A 12,749-nucleotide genomic window follows, 5' to 3' on the forward strand; every position below is an offset into this window, starting at 1 on the left:
GCGGCGCAGGGACTGGTGGGAAACTTCTTGTTCCGAATGGTTTATGGCGGGAGATTTCGGGTGACGAGATGCCTCTAGCGGGAGCTTTGAGACCGACAAATCTGGAGAATCCGAGGAGTTATGATGGGTTTTAAATGCTACGACCATCTCTCTCCTCGGGAAGCCCTAATCCCGCTCTTTATAAGCTTCTTCCAGAACAGTTGCCATCATTTTTTGCTCAGCCCTTCCTTTAGCGCTAAAAATATTGGTGAACTGGTGAGTCAGCACAGCCTGGTCCACGGGTCGATGTTGGGAGTCTTTGGTCGGCTGAGCTGGTTGCCGTGGTCGGTCAAGCCCTTGCGATTGGGTGTCGGCGTCAGGGTGTTGATCAGCGTCTCTCGGTCCAGACGTCGGTTAGTGGCTTAACGTCTAGACGCTAGTCGACGACTCCAAGGTTGGAACGCTTGTAGCTCGAGGGTGGTAGCTTTCCTACAAGAATGACCTTTGTTGGGTGATTGTCGACTGTGGCCCCTCCGACGAGCAAGTCAGCGGTGTGTTGATCTGCTCTTTTGCCTCTCCGTGGGCCAAATGCTGATCCAAGATTTTTATACTACTGTACGAGGGTCGGTCGTACACGGGTTTGACATGGTGATCGATCATCGAGAGGTGAGATGGTACCTTCGTACGGTTGTCGTCTCAGGGCACGCAAAACGATATCATACAACGCCGTCCCGAGCTTTCCGGGATGGGACATACTAAGCAATGCCTTGGTATGGATTCTGGCTCAGCGCGTGGGGGTACTCCTCTTGCTGACATGACTGTAGCGTGACATGGCGTCGATCGTGATGAGGCCTGGATCCAAAATATACCTTATCAGCATGCATCGTTCTTATTAGAACCCATGAAGAAGAAGAAGAAGAAGAAGTCATATAAAATCATCGTCACAGGGGATCAAACAATACCATAAAGGAAACATTTACCACCCACCACCATTTCAAACATTTATAGGTGAATTAATCATTCACGCCAACCTCATGCACGAGAAATTTTCTTTCCTGATCCAGAGAAAAACAAGTATTATCACAAAGGACCGGAAACACATGCTATAACTCTCCATCTATTTTGATCGATCCCAGATATAAAATTATTATTATTATTATTATTATTATTATTATTATTATTATTATTATTTTGTTAGGATGGATTCCCTTTGAGTAGTTTTTTCCCCCTTCATTTTTTTATCCGGCAAAAGAAATCCAAGAAAATTTTAATTAGATGGACTCACTCAATCTACGATTTTAGGCAAGTCCAAAGCAATAATGTATTTTATCTAGTTAATATCATTTTTAAAATATTAAAAAATATAATTAAAAAAAGAAAATAAAAAGAATCAGATTGGGAGTCTGACAAAATTCCCCACCGGGGATTTAATTGGAATGACGCCATGTGACATGATCCGATCGCCAGCCTGTCGCCTTGCTGGACCTGCCAGCTGTCTGCCTCCTCGTAATTATGCTCCCAAACACTGTATTAACTCTCCTTCATCCCAATTAATTAAGCTCACCATAAATAAGATTAGGACCACTCTCCCACTCGATGTCTTCGGTTAGTTCCCAAGTGGAATCTCGGTACTTGAGGATGGCCTCATCCGCTGTCATCGACGGCATGTGATCGTTTGCAGGTTAGTACCACTACTCTCTGGCCAAGGAACAGGACAGCTTTGTGGACATCGCTGCCATTGTCGGAGCTGCGAATTCAGTGATGGAGTTATTGCAGCGATCTCGTCGAGATGTCGCTCCTGGATTTGATCGAGCCTCGGTAGCATTCCGATCGACGTGCCCAACGAATGCGACCGTGACCCGACACCGTCTTCCTTTTTCTAACATCCGACATGGCGTTCTCTTTTCACCTACCGTCGCCCTGGGGCGGGTTTATCCTTTTGTTTTCTCGCCGATAGGGGTATTTTTGTCATCTAGTAATTTATCTCACATAATTTTCCCTTGCATCAAGATCACAGCCGTCGATCCGACGGATGTGACGGCCGTATTGAAGGAGGAGTAGCTTAAGATGGCCCCATGTCATCATCGCCCGTCGGCGTAAATACCGGTTTTGCCCTCCGCCGCTGCGTCAAATCCCTGTTCTATGCCCTCCTCCGATATATATTCTTTGTCCTCGAGGTCCCGACTTCTATGGTCTCGGCTGGAATTCTGGAGCTCAGATTTCCCACTCTCCGTCGTCTCCCCCGTCCGAAGATTTCTGTCGAGGAGTTGGAAATCTGCTGACGCTTCTCTGATGTCGGAAATTTAGGGTAAGATCTTCCCTTGCAGTCTTTTATTGTTTTCTTGTTTCCTTCCCCTGTTTTGGATCTTTGGAACCGACGAGTTTGTTCCCGTATTCTTGTGCGCCGCAGATTCATTAGAAATTTAGCTGGCCCCATATTGAAAAATGGCTTCTTTGTGGTCTTTTTTCCTACTGTTGTTCAATTTTCATTCTAGCCGTTTAGGTCGATGCAGTGAGATCCAGGAGGAATTTGGCTTTTTATGAATGAGGTTTTAGGGATTGGACCGATCTAAGGAAAAAAGTTGCCCCTTTTCTGCTGCTCTTTTGTATGCTGATCTTTTTTTTCATTCGAAGCTTCCCACTGTTCCATTTGTTCATGAATCGAAAATTGATTTGGAGTTGTTTTCTCCTGTGGCCGAAAGGCGAGGACCCTAAGCTTTTGATTTTTTTTTTTTTTGGTTGTTTCTTTGTTTATCCGATATCAGTGATCGTGTTTGTTTGGATCTTGGTCGTTTTGCCCTTCGTTGAATTCATCTCATCATTTATTGCAACTCCGAGTTGGTAATTGATTGAGCACGAGATGAAATGTTGCTTTCTTCGTTTTCATGGTTGCGTTATATGTTCTCTAAAGAAAGATCGAATCTTTTGTCTTCTGTGATTGCAAATATTTGCAGAGTTTCCAGTTATATTTTCATGATTTTGTACATGCTTCTGGTTGTCCTCTAAAGGAAGATTGGATCTTTTTTGTTCTTGGAAATATTTGCAGAGCTTCCTGTTGTTGGACCCGGTTCCTCCCCTGGTCTGGTCAATTTCTGCTTCCGTGATCATGCCGGGAATCCCAAGGGATGGAATCGTTGTGAACGAGGCTTCTCATGAGTTGAATTCTTCTAACGTCAAAGAGAATTTGTCCACCCAAAAATCTCCGGATGCTTCTCCGAGCCGAAAGACTGCTCCAGGTGAGGCTGTCAATGTGCCCGTTGAGACTTCTAATGAGCCGTCAATTGAGCAACTTTATGATAATGTATGTGAGATGGAAAGCTCTAGTGACGGGTCACGGTCCCGGCACAGCTTTGGTTCTGATGGAGAGGAGTCGAGGATTGATTCGGAGCTGCGCCATCTAGTAGGTGCAGAGATGGAAGCTATCCGAGTGATAGAAGAAGAGGAGGATGGCACCAATGTGGGAGAAGAAATACAAAATGGTTCTGATGGTAAGAAACAAGAGGATACCGAGAAGGTTCATTCTCCAAATGTGTCCTCTGGATCATCTAAGCAGTCGAGAAGGCCTATGCAGTTACAGTTGGAAACCAGTATATCTGTGAAATCTGACACAAAGAATGGAAGATCCCCTGACAAAGATAATGAGAATGAAGTGACGGCTAATGTTGGAGTTGGCCGTGCAAAGAAAATAAATAATCGTTCGAGGGGAGATGCAAAGTCGCATAATGGAACCGCGGACCCATCTGACACAGGTTTAGACAACCCTGATCTAGGGCCTTTCCTCCTTAAGCATGCAAGAGATTTAATTGCTTCTGACAACCCAAGAAGAGCCCTGAGGTATGCCCTCCGAGCAGCCAGGGCATTTGAGAAATGTGCTGGTCAGAAGCCAAACTTGGACTTGGTCATGAGCTTGCATGTTATAGCAGCAATCTATTGCAAGTTAGGAAAGTTTGGGGAGGCTGTTCCTGTTCTTCAAAAGTCTATTGAAATTCCAGTCCTTGAAGAAGGCCAAGAGCATGCCCTTGCTAAATTTTCTGGTTATATGCAACTGGGTGACATTCATGCCATGCTGGGTCGGCTAGAGAGTTCGATACAATGCTACACCACGGGGCTACAAATTCAGAAGCAGACATTGGGAGATATGGATCCTCGGGTTGGTGAAACTTGCCGTTATTTGGCTGAAGCTCATATTCAAGCACTGCAATTTGATGAGGCAGAGAAGTTGTGCCAGATGGCTCTCGACATCCATAGTGAAGGCGGCGAAGCAGCCTCTCTAGAAGAAACAGCAGATAGGAGACTTATGGGTCTCATCTGTGTTACCAAGGGCAACCGTGAAGTGGCTCTTGAGCATCTAGTGTCAGCAAGCGTGGCTATGGTAGCTAATGGCCAGGAAACAGAGGTGGCTTCGGTCGACTGCAGCATAGGAGATATCTATCTCTCACTGGGTCGATATGATGAAGCTGTCTTTGCATATCAGAAAGCACTGGACGTCTTTAAAACCACAAAAGGAGCTAACCACACCACTATTGCCTCTGTCTTTGTGCGACTTGCTGATCTGTACAATAAAATAGGAAAGTTTAAGGAATCTAAGTCTTACTGTGAAAATGCTCTCCGCATTTATGGAAAGCCTATTCCAGGGACCTCTTCAGAGGAGATTGCTGCTGGACTGACGGATGTGTCTGCCATATATGAGTCAATGAATGAGCATGAGCAGGCACTCAAGTTACTTCAGAAGGCCTTGAAGATGTATAATAGTTCTTCTGGTCAACAAAGCACGATTGCTGGAATTGAGGCACAGATTGGTGTACTATACTATATCTTAGGGAATTATGGGGAGTCTTATGCTTCCTTTAAGAGTGCAATAGCTAAGTTTCGTGCTTGTGGGGAGAAGAAGTCTGCTTTCTTTGGAATCGCTTTAAACCAGATGGGCCTAGCTTGTGTACAGAGGTATGCATTAAATGAGGCATCAGAATTGTTTGAGGAAGCAAAGAGCATTCTTGAGCAAGTATGTGGACCATATCATTCTGAGACACTTGGAGTTTACGGCAATCTTGCTGGAACCTATGACGCAATGGGAAGGTAGTCTCTCTTTAATGATCGTGGTTTTTGTATGTTCTTTGGCTCTTCTCATCTTATTTTCATATTTTAGGAACAGAGTGTTTGTATATTAGTCTTTTTTGTTCTTAAAATATGAATCGAAGATGATAAAATCTTTGAATGTTAACATCTCTTTCCCCCTTTGCTGATTTTTTTCAAAGTCTAGAGGAACTCTAACGTCCATGGTTGTGTTATGTCAATCATAGTTGATATAGATCATAAATGACAAAAAAAATGATATTTTGTTCTTACATGTTGAATGTCGTTATCCTGATACTTGAAGGCTATTGGGTACACTTTGCCTACTAACTGAGAATTTTGGGTATCAAGACAGATCATAAAACGTTTTTGGTATCATTCAGGTGAAAATTTGATGGGAAAAAATTATTAACGACGATTTTATCTTAGAAGAGTCAAAAGTCATGATATACAATGTTAAACAAAACTAATCATGGACATCTATTAATTTGCTTCTATGTGATTCCTAAAGTTAAATCTTAAATTATAATCACTAGTTATTAGGATTGTGTTATATTTGTTCCCTCATCACTTTAATTGGTTTATTTTTCAGTCAAATAATGTGATAGAACAATGGACTTTGTTTATAAATAAAACTCTGGCTTGATCCTTTTGACTTATCCATACATGCATGTGTTCTGCAGCCTTTTGGAAATGTATTAACTTTCATTATCATGTTCATGCATTGTTACAAATGGCCATCTGGTCCACATAAAAGCCTGTGTAAAAGTGAATCAGTTCTTGATATACCGATCGTCTAAAAAGGTGGAAGCAGTATTTTGAACCAATAATATTGTGGTGGGTATAGCTAAGTTTGTACCAGTGGAGAAAGATGTAGGGAGTGATTTACTAATTCTGTAAGACGTTTTGCACATAATTTCTGGGCAGGAATGACTAGTGACTCTTGTTGCCCATGTGATTTCAAATCATATCAATTCCTATGAAGAACTTTTCAATAATCACTTAAACTTTGATAGTTTAATGCATTGCCTTCCTTTAAAAAATACATGTTGCTGATTGTACATCTTGTTGGTTGATTATTCCCTCAATGCAGGTTGGATGAAGCCATTGAGATCTTGGAATACATTGTCGGACTCAGGGAGGAAAAGCTTGGAACAGCTAACCCGGACGTAGACGATGAGAAGAGGAGGCTGGCCGAGTTGCTGAAGGAAGCCGGGAGAGTCAGGAACAGGAAAGCCAGGTCACTGGAAACTCTCCTTGACACCAATCCACGCGTTGTAAAGAAAGATGCCACTCTGCATGAAGCATGATGTATATTTCCAGAATTAACTGTTGATGCACTGATTCTTTTTAATACTCTCTATTCTTGTACTCCAGAGGACAGAGGGCTGTGTGATTGCAAGATTCTGTTGTATATGTGTCATTATAATGGTTACTCGACCGGTTCTTTTGATCTTTTAGATAATCAAATGAATTTTCATCTGAATTCTACATGCTAGTACTTGAGATTATGCTTCATATCATACTTTAAGCCCAATTATGGATCATAGGAACTAACTTTATTGCATTATTAACCATAAATGAAAAGAAAATAGAGAATTAAGTGTATTCGGGGCACTCCTTGAGGAATTCTACACCTTGTACACCATGATGGTGAAATATAAGAACTATGTGGGACAGGTTAATGAGCTGTAGGGTTGCCTGAATGATAAGTTTCTAATGGTATAAATAGGGTGTCTCAGGATTAGTTTAGTTGGCTGAAAGCTGAGATTGGACAAAGAACAAGTCATACATCACAAAGATATCCATTAGACTGATCATTTATGCTATGGTACATAAAACGTCGCTATGTGCTAAAACAAACTAGAAAAGAGAACTTGAAAGATTCTTTGGAACGATGTTATAATTTGAAATAGTTCTCAATGCTTATGATGGTAACATTCAAGACACAGAGAGCAAGTGCAAAGTGCATGTACATCAAAACCCTGCTGTTTAAGTTTAGGGTCTACTCTTCTATATGACACCAAAAGAGTAGAAACTGAAGTTACTTTCAATTCTGTATTAATAGGAATGCACAATGTTACAGGAGTATTTCCCAGTATCAAACTTTCATGTGCCAGAGACATTTTAGGCTTGAAATTGAAGATATAGACTTAAACCTATCAACCTTTGGTTTTAAATGAATTTCAATCTGACTTAGCTCTCGTACGAAACTTGCATTAGCATGCCAAAGACAAGACGGGATTGAGATTTTATCATCGTGGTGCACCTGCTGCTAGTTTATGTGCCTGTTGTGAGCTCCACGTCAACTTCAATGAAGTCGGAAATATTATTGTTGGCTTCCTCTTACTCTCCTCCAAGAAAGGGAAGTCCTCTATGTAATGTAGTCCACGGCTTTCTTGCCTTGCAAGAGCGCTGCTCACGACAAGCTTAGCACAACAGAAAAGATTCTTCATCTCACATGCTTGCAGTCCAACCATCATCGGTTTCCACTCTCTCCGGAACAAAAACTCCTCCCATTCTGCCTCCAACTCTCCAATCTTCCACTCTGCAGTCTTCAATCGGCTTGTAGAACGTACTATACCTACATACTCCCACATTATAGATTGTAGCTCGACCCTTGTTGTTTTTGTCCTGAACAAAATCTCCTGCATTGTGTGGCTTTCAAGGGATGTGGGAAGCACTGGACGAGTCCACATGGTTGAAGCATGAATGCCAAGGCTTGATCTGGTCATGTGGTCTATCGACGGTTGCACTGCACGTCGAGCAAACACCAGTGCTTCAAGCAACGAGTTGCTTGCAAGGCGATTAGCCCCGTGCAAACCCGTGCATGCAACCTCACCGGCCACATATAATCCTTTCACATTTGTCTCCCCTTGTAGTCCTGCACGGATACCACCGCACATGTAATGAGCAGCTGGAACAACCGGTATGGGTGAGCTTGTTATGTCCAGTCCATATCTGAGACACTCTGCTGCGATATTGGGGAAGTGTGCAAGTATTTGTTCTCTTGGCTTATGGCTTATGTCCAGTAGAACATACTTCTCTCCTCGTTTTTTCAGTTGATCATCTATGCTTCTTGCAACTACATCCCTTGGAGCTAGCTCTGCTCGTTCATCGTACAATGGCATAAATCTCTGCATTGACTGATTATAGAGGATGCCACCATCTCCTCTGACAGCTTCTGTGATCAGAAAAGCATTATCTCGTCTGTTAGTTGGCTTAATTGGGAGGCCTTCATCAGCTAAGGCTGTAGGGTGGAACTGCACAAATCTTGATGATGGAAAAAATGTCAATGCATTAAGTTAACAAAGACAATTTATTCATTAAAGAATATAAATATTCTTCAATATTGCACACTATGTGAGAATGCTCAAGAGAAGGCATCTGACAGTTAAGATTCTATTTGGATGAGAGACAAGCTTGTCAAAAAAAAAAAGCAGTATCTCCACGACGAAAAAAGTTCTTCGGAGTTCAGAGCACTTAATAAAGGAAACAAGAATCAGAAAGTTATTGGAGCGCTTAGTCAGATAATTAGGCTTTCTCTCCCAAGAGATACTTACTCCATGTTTGAAATAACAGCCTGAGCACGGCGGGCCATTGCAACTCCATCTCCTGTAGCTACCTGCAGGCATGTGAAACTCGAATTAGAGGAACACCACAACCATTGTTCTCATGTTCGCCTTGCAATAAAAAAAAATCTCCCTGAATAAGAAATTAATTCAACAATAGATTGCCCTAGATTCAAATTTTCTTCATTTGTTTTAATAAAAATCCTCATATACATTTACAAAGGATTAGGCAACTTCTGCATCATTAGCATGAAAATCAAAGGCCAACATTCAGCAACTCATACTTCCAAGGTTAGACGGTACTTACTAGTGGATTGGTTGTTGTTGGGTATATATGTCCAGCTCCACCTGATGCTAGCAATGTTACTTTTGCGATAAAACGGACAACCTGAAATTAACAAACACAAAACTCTAAACGTCATATACTACTAGCTAGTCATACAATAATGACCTAGACATCGTCACATCGTCAACTAGAATACCACTAACAAATATCGATTTCAAATGGAACCAATTTTGCAACCTGTTGAGTTTCTGTATTCAGTGTATCCACACCGTGACAATATATCTCATCATTACCCTGCAAAATCATCCGGTAGAATAGCTTAGTATAACTGTTTTTCAGATATCTTGGCAGACCACTATTATATCACTGATTAAAATGAACATGTTGATGCTCTAAGAATAAGTAAACACAATTTGGAACAGAGTATGTGCTAATGAGTTTGTCACACATACCATATTGTTTCCATGATGATTATTTTCACAAAACACAAGAATATGTTTCAACATAAAAGGAAAAATAAAGAAGATTTCACTGGGATTCACATCTTGAATCTCAAATATTTTTGGATTTTAAGCATATAGTCTGCTACAAAATTGAAGAACTATAATCAAGAACAGGGTACCGCAGACAATTTTGTATTATTTAACTTACAGTTGTAGCCTTCTGGAAACATGTTTTTTTGTATGATATCAACCATCACTCGAAGATTCAATAGAACCTAATCGATAATTCACCCAAAAGAAGCACCCAAGAACTTTTATCCATGTGATACAAGCACAACTGCTTTCAGTAGGTTTCAAGACAATTGGACTTTAAAGTTGACTTTCTTCCTTCAAGAAATCACCCATATCTCAAATGCATCATCAATATCTAAACCTCGTCAACCAGTCAACCAAAGACCACATACAGAAAACAATTTCCTCCAAAGTAGCAAAAAATAGATTACAAATATTAGGTGTCTAGGGAAAATAATCTGGGATAAATATTGTAGGATCATTGAAACCGAAAATGTAAAAATATCACAAGCCTCCAAATCATAATATCATCGATCAATTGAACCTTTAGCCAGAGACCACGACATATGCTCTTCAGATACCACTGGCTAATGCTTTTGATTAAGACATAATCTGATTTCAATTCATAAATAAAATTGAAGAAAATTTAGAGAACAACATATCATAGAGGAAAGAAGGACCGAAGGAAAGGAGGACCTGAGAAGTCAGTAGATCTATAGCGAAATGGTGGCCAAACAAATGTATGTTCGGCTCATCATCAACAGCCTTCAGCAATGCCCGTTCAATCTCTCGTCCAGTCATATCAGCAGCATGAACAATTCTGTTATGAGAATGCCCTCCTTCCCTGGCTAGATGCAATTTTCCATCATGTCCATGATCAAATGATGCACCAATAGCAATTAATTCTTTAACTCGATCTGGGCCCTCTGTGCACACTACCTGTAAAAGCCAGTTGTAGAGGTGTTAGCAGGTAATTGTATACCACCATTAAAGGAAATGCAACTCGAGGTCAATAAGATATACTAAATGCTGGGGAAGCAATTAATCAAATGACAATTCTCTTTAAGTACAAGAAGTTCCTCTGAGATCTTTGTAAGAAATTTACTAACTTGAATGCTACAGGATCACCATCTCTCTAACTTCATAGCATGCAAAATAAGCAAAGACATTTTCAATCTCTTTATTTCATAGTTCTGCTTCTGTCTTTTTATCCACTGGATTACCATAACAACATAATCACTCCCCAAAAGAGAAGGTGGCACAATCAACAAAAGCGTAGCAAGTCATTTAAAGAGAGCTTGAGAGCAAAAATAGTCCAAGCTATATCCGTAATATGATATGCATATTTCGAAAGAGGCTGTCAAACTGAAACACAAGGAAGCTTACCCTGACTGTTTCTTCATCACAGAGATAAGCCCCTGCAACAATAGTGTCTTGCATGTGACTCTCTACCGAATCTGAAGGGCACAAAACAGCACTTACTCCACCCTGAGCATAATTTGTGTTGCTCTCATGGGGCTCTGCCTTAGTAATTACGGCAACAGATCCATGTTTTGAAACCTCTAGAGCATACCTTAGCCCAGCAACACCACTGCCAACGACTACAAAATCAAAATACTTTGTATTGCTATTGTTGTCTTGCAAGCACAAAATTCTAGCACTCCTAGCGGCAGAGATGCTCTTTGGCATCGGCGGCGCACGGACAGAACGAAATACTGCACCATGTGCAGCACTGGAAATTGCACATAACCTGGTACAGAAGGCACTATAAGTTACTAGAGTAAAACAGATCACTTAAAAATCCGATTTTGGAATTTTCAAAAAAAAAAGCTACAATATATTCAATCAGCAAAAAGTTGACAGTATGATCGTTGTTTCCACCGTTGATGACACAACCGATATCAGATCAACTATAAAATACAGGAAACTTAAGGCACCGGAAGAGGAAACTGTTAAAACTTATAATCACAATACAAAAGACATACCTGGTAACATCGGTTAAGAAACCGGTCTTGAAAACTAAACTGGAAAGTCCGGCAGCATGTTGATGCTGTTTCTTGATATGCAAGTTCCATCCGTATTGCAAGTTGGCACTCCCATCAAAGAGACTGATCGCCATCTATATCGGTGCTAGGAGACAAAGAAAAATAAATCAGACAAAACTCATATCTAAATCAAAGTGAATATATACTTTTGCGAGTGAGCATAACCAGATTGCTTAACAAGGCTGACAAGACAGATCTATATGGAACGTCAGATTAAGATTAATTAAATCGGCATTATGGAACTTCCGAACATAATCTTTTTAGATCTGTAATTTTCTAGCCAAAAAAACACAAAACTACAGTAAAAATGAAGGGGAAAAAATTTATAGTGATCTGGAAACATGAAATCTTCTTTTCTTTTTAACCTCTGTGTATAAAAATGATAAAACGGATTAGGTTTTCAGGTACAACTTCGACAATACTTTCGAGTTTAAGATTGGCAGCTGATAGAAAAACGAGAGTGGCGACAAAAAGCGGAAAGCTGACGACGCAAGAAAAGAATTTCAGTTTAAGAAAGAACAAACAAGCTTGCAAACGCAAGAAACTTGCTTAAAACTCACAACTTTACGAGAGAAAAATGATCGATCTCGATATGGAAACTGAACTTCACAATCGAGGACACATCCCGGACGCAGTTCGACACACGATCCCAAAGAAACGATCCAACCTTTACAAGACCAAAGGGCTCACCTTTTCCACGCGTTCCGGTCCTCCTGGCCGGAACTCGCAACGCTTCGCTGAACCCCAGAAGACAAGGTCGGCAAACGGAAGCGACACGGGGCGGAAAGAATGATATGGAATGGGAAGAAACGTAACGTAATATTGATTCTTTTTGGGGCCCCCTCTCTCTGTGATCGTGGAATTGTGTGGCGATCCAAAAGGGATAGATTTATTTATGCCAAAGAAAGGAAGAAGAAGTGGAAATCGCAAGAGAGAGGAGACGTGACTGACTTGGTCGATGGTGGTCGAGGCGCCACATCTTCGACGAAGGTTCGCCCTATCACGCCCACTTTATCTTTTTAAATTCATTCCAATTCCTTTTTATTGTTTTCATTTTTTATTTATTTATGGAGCGTGTATTATCTTTATTTTCTCTTTTATACAAACATATATATATATATGAAATTGCCACATTTTCTTATTGGTCGTCGTTACTAGAAAGGTAGGTGTCCACTTGCAAGTGTGGGCCCGCCACGGCGGTCCAATCAATGAAAAAGCGTAGTCCAGTTGGGGAGAGAGTCCAACTGACTCGCGGTCAAAGTAGTTGTTGGGAAAGAGT

General features: G+C 40.9%; 2 protein-coding genes across 4 annotated transcripts; one reads left to right on the plus strand and one right to left on the minus strand.

Moving 5' to 3' along the window:
- The first annotated feature begins 1,820 nt into the window (after positions 1–1,820).
- Positions 1,821–6,538, plus strand: LOC135625116 (protein KINESIN LIGHT CHAIN-RELATED 2-like). The gene is made up of 3 exons (XM_065129460.1): positions 1,821–2,287; positions 3,026–5,055; positions 6,146–6,538. Exons 2-3 carry the CDS (start codon positions 3,086–3,088, stop codon positions 6,360–6,362), a joined length of 2,187 nt encoding a protein of 728 aa, XP_064985532.1. The 5' UTR covers positions 1,821–2,287; positions 3,026–3,085; the 3' UTR covers positions 6,363–6,538.
- Positions 6,539–7,084: 546 nt separating this feature from the next.
- Positions 7,085–12,344, minus strand: LOC135584486 (L-aspartate oxidase, chloroplastic-like). 3 transcript variants are annotated; one of them, XM_065129462.1, is made up of 8 exons: positions 12,161–12,344; positions 11,411–11,544; positions 10,812–11,175; positions 10,122–10,364; positions 9,148–9,204; positions 8,932–9,012; positions 8,616–8,677; positions 7,085–8,325 (listed from the first exon to the last, which is right to left on the minus strand). In XM_065129462.1, exons 2-8 carry the CDS (start codon positions 11,542–11,544, stop codon positions 7,308–7,310), a joined length of 1,959 nt encoding a protein of 652 aa, XP_064985534.1. In that variant the 5' UTR covers positions 12,161–12,344; the 3' UTR covers positions 7,085–7,307. The 3 variants fall into 3 exon arrangements, with proteins under 3 accessions (XP_064985534.1, XP_064985533.1, XP_064985535.1); XM_065129461.1 differs by having other exon boundaries at positions 11,411–11,555; XM_065129463.1 differs by lacking the exon at positions 12,161–12,344 and adding an exon at positions 12,031–12,153 and having other exon boundaries at positions 11,411–11,555.
- Between the last annotated feature and the right edge of the window lie 405 nt (positions 12,345–12,749).

This window comes from Musa acuminata, chromosome BXJ2-10, assembly GCF_036884655.1.
Source record: "Musa acuminata AAA Group cultivar baxijiao chromosome BXJ2-10, Cavendish_Baxijiao_AAA, whole genome shotgun sequence".
Lineage (NCBI taxonomy): Eukaryota > Viridiplantae > Streptophyta > Magnoliopsida > Zingiberales > Musaceae > Musa > Musa acuminata.

What these genes read in the sequence shown, in the direction of transcription:
- LOC135625116 (XM_065129460.1), top strand. Translation starts at nt 3,086, where the DNA reads ATGCCGGGAATCCCAAGGGATGGAATCGTTGTGAACGAGGCTTCTCAT. An exon ending in ACCTATGACGCAATGGGAAG is followed by an intron (nt 5,056 to 6,145) that starts GTAGTCTCTCTT and finishes CCCTCAATGCAG; the next exon opens with GTTGGATGAAGCCATTGAGA.
- LOC135584486 (XM_065129462.1), bottom strand. Translation starts at nt 11,544, where the DNA reads ATGGCGATCAGTCTCTTTGATGGGAGTGCCAACTTGCAATACGGATGG. An exon ending in TTCTTAACCGATGTTACCAG is followed by an intron (nt 11,176 to 11,410) that starts GTATGTCTTTTG and finishes CTTCTGTACCAG; the next exon opens with GTTATGTGCAATTTCCAGTG. An exon ending in TAGATCTACTGACTTCTCAG is followed by an intron (nt 9,205 to 10,121) that starts GTCCTCCTTTCC and finishes ATGATTTTGCAG; the next exon opens with GGTAATGATGAGATATATTG.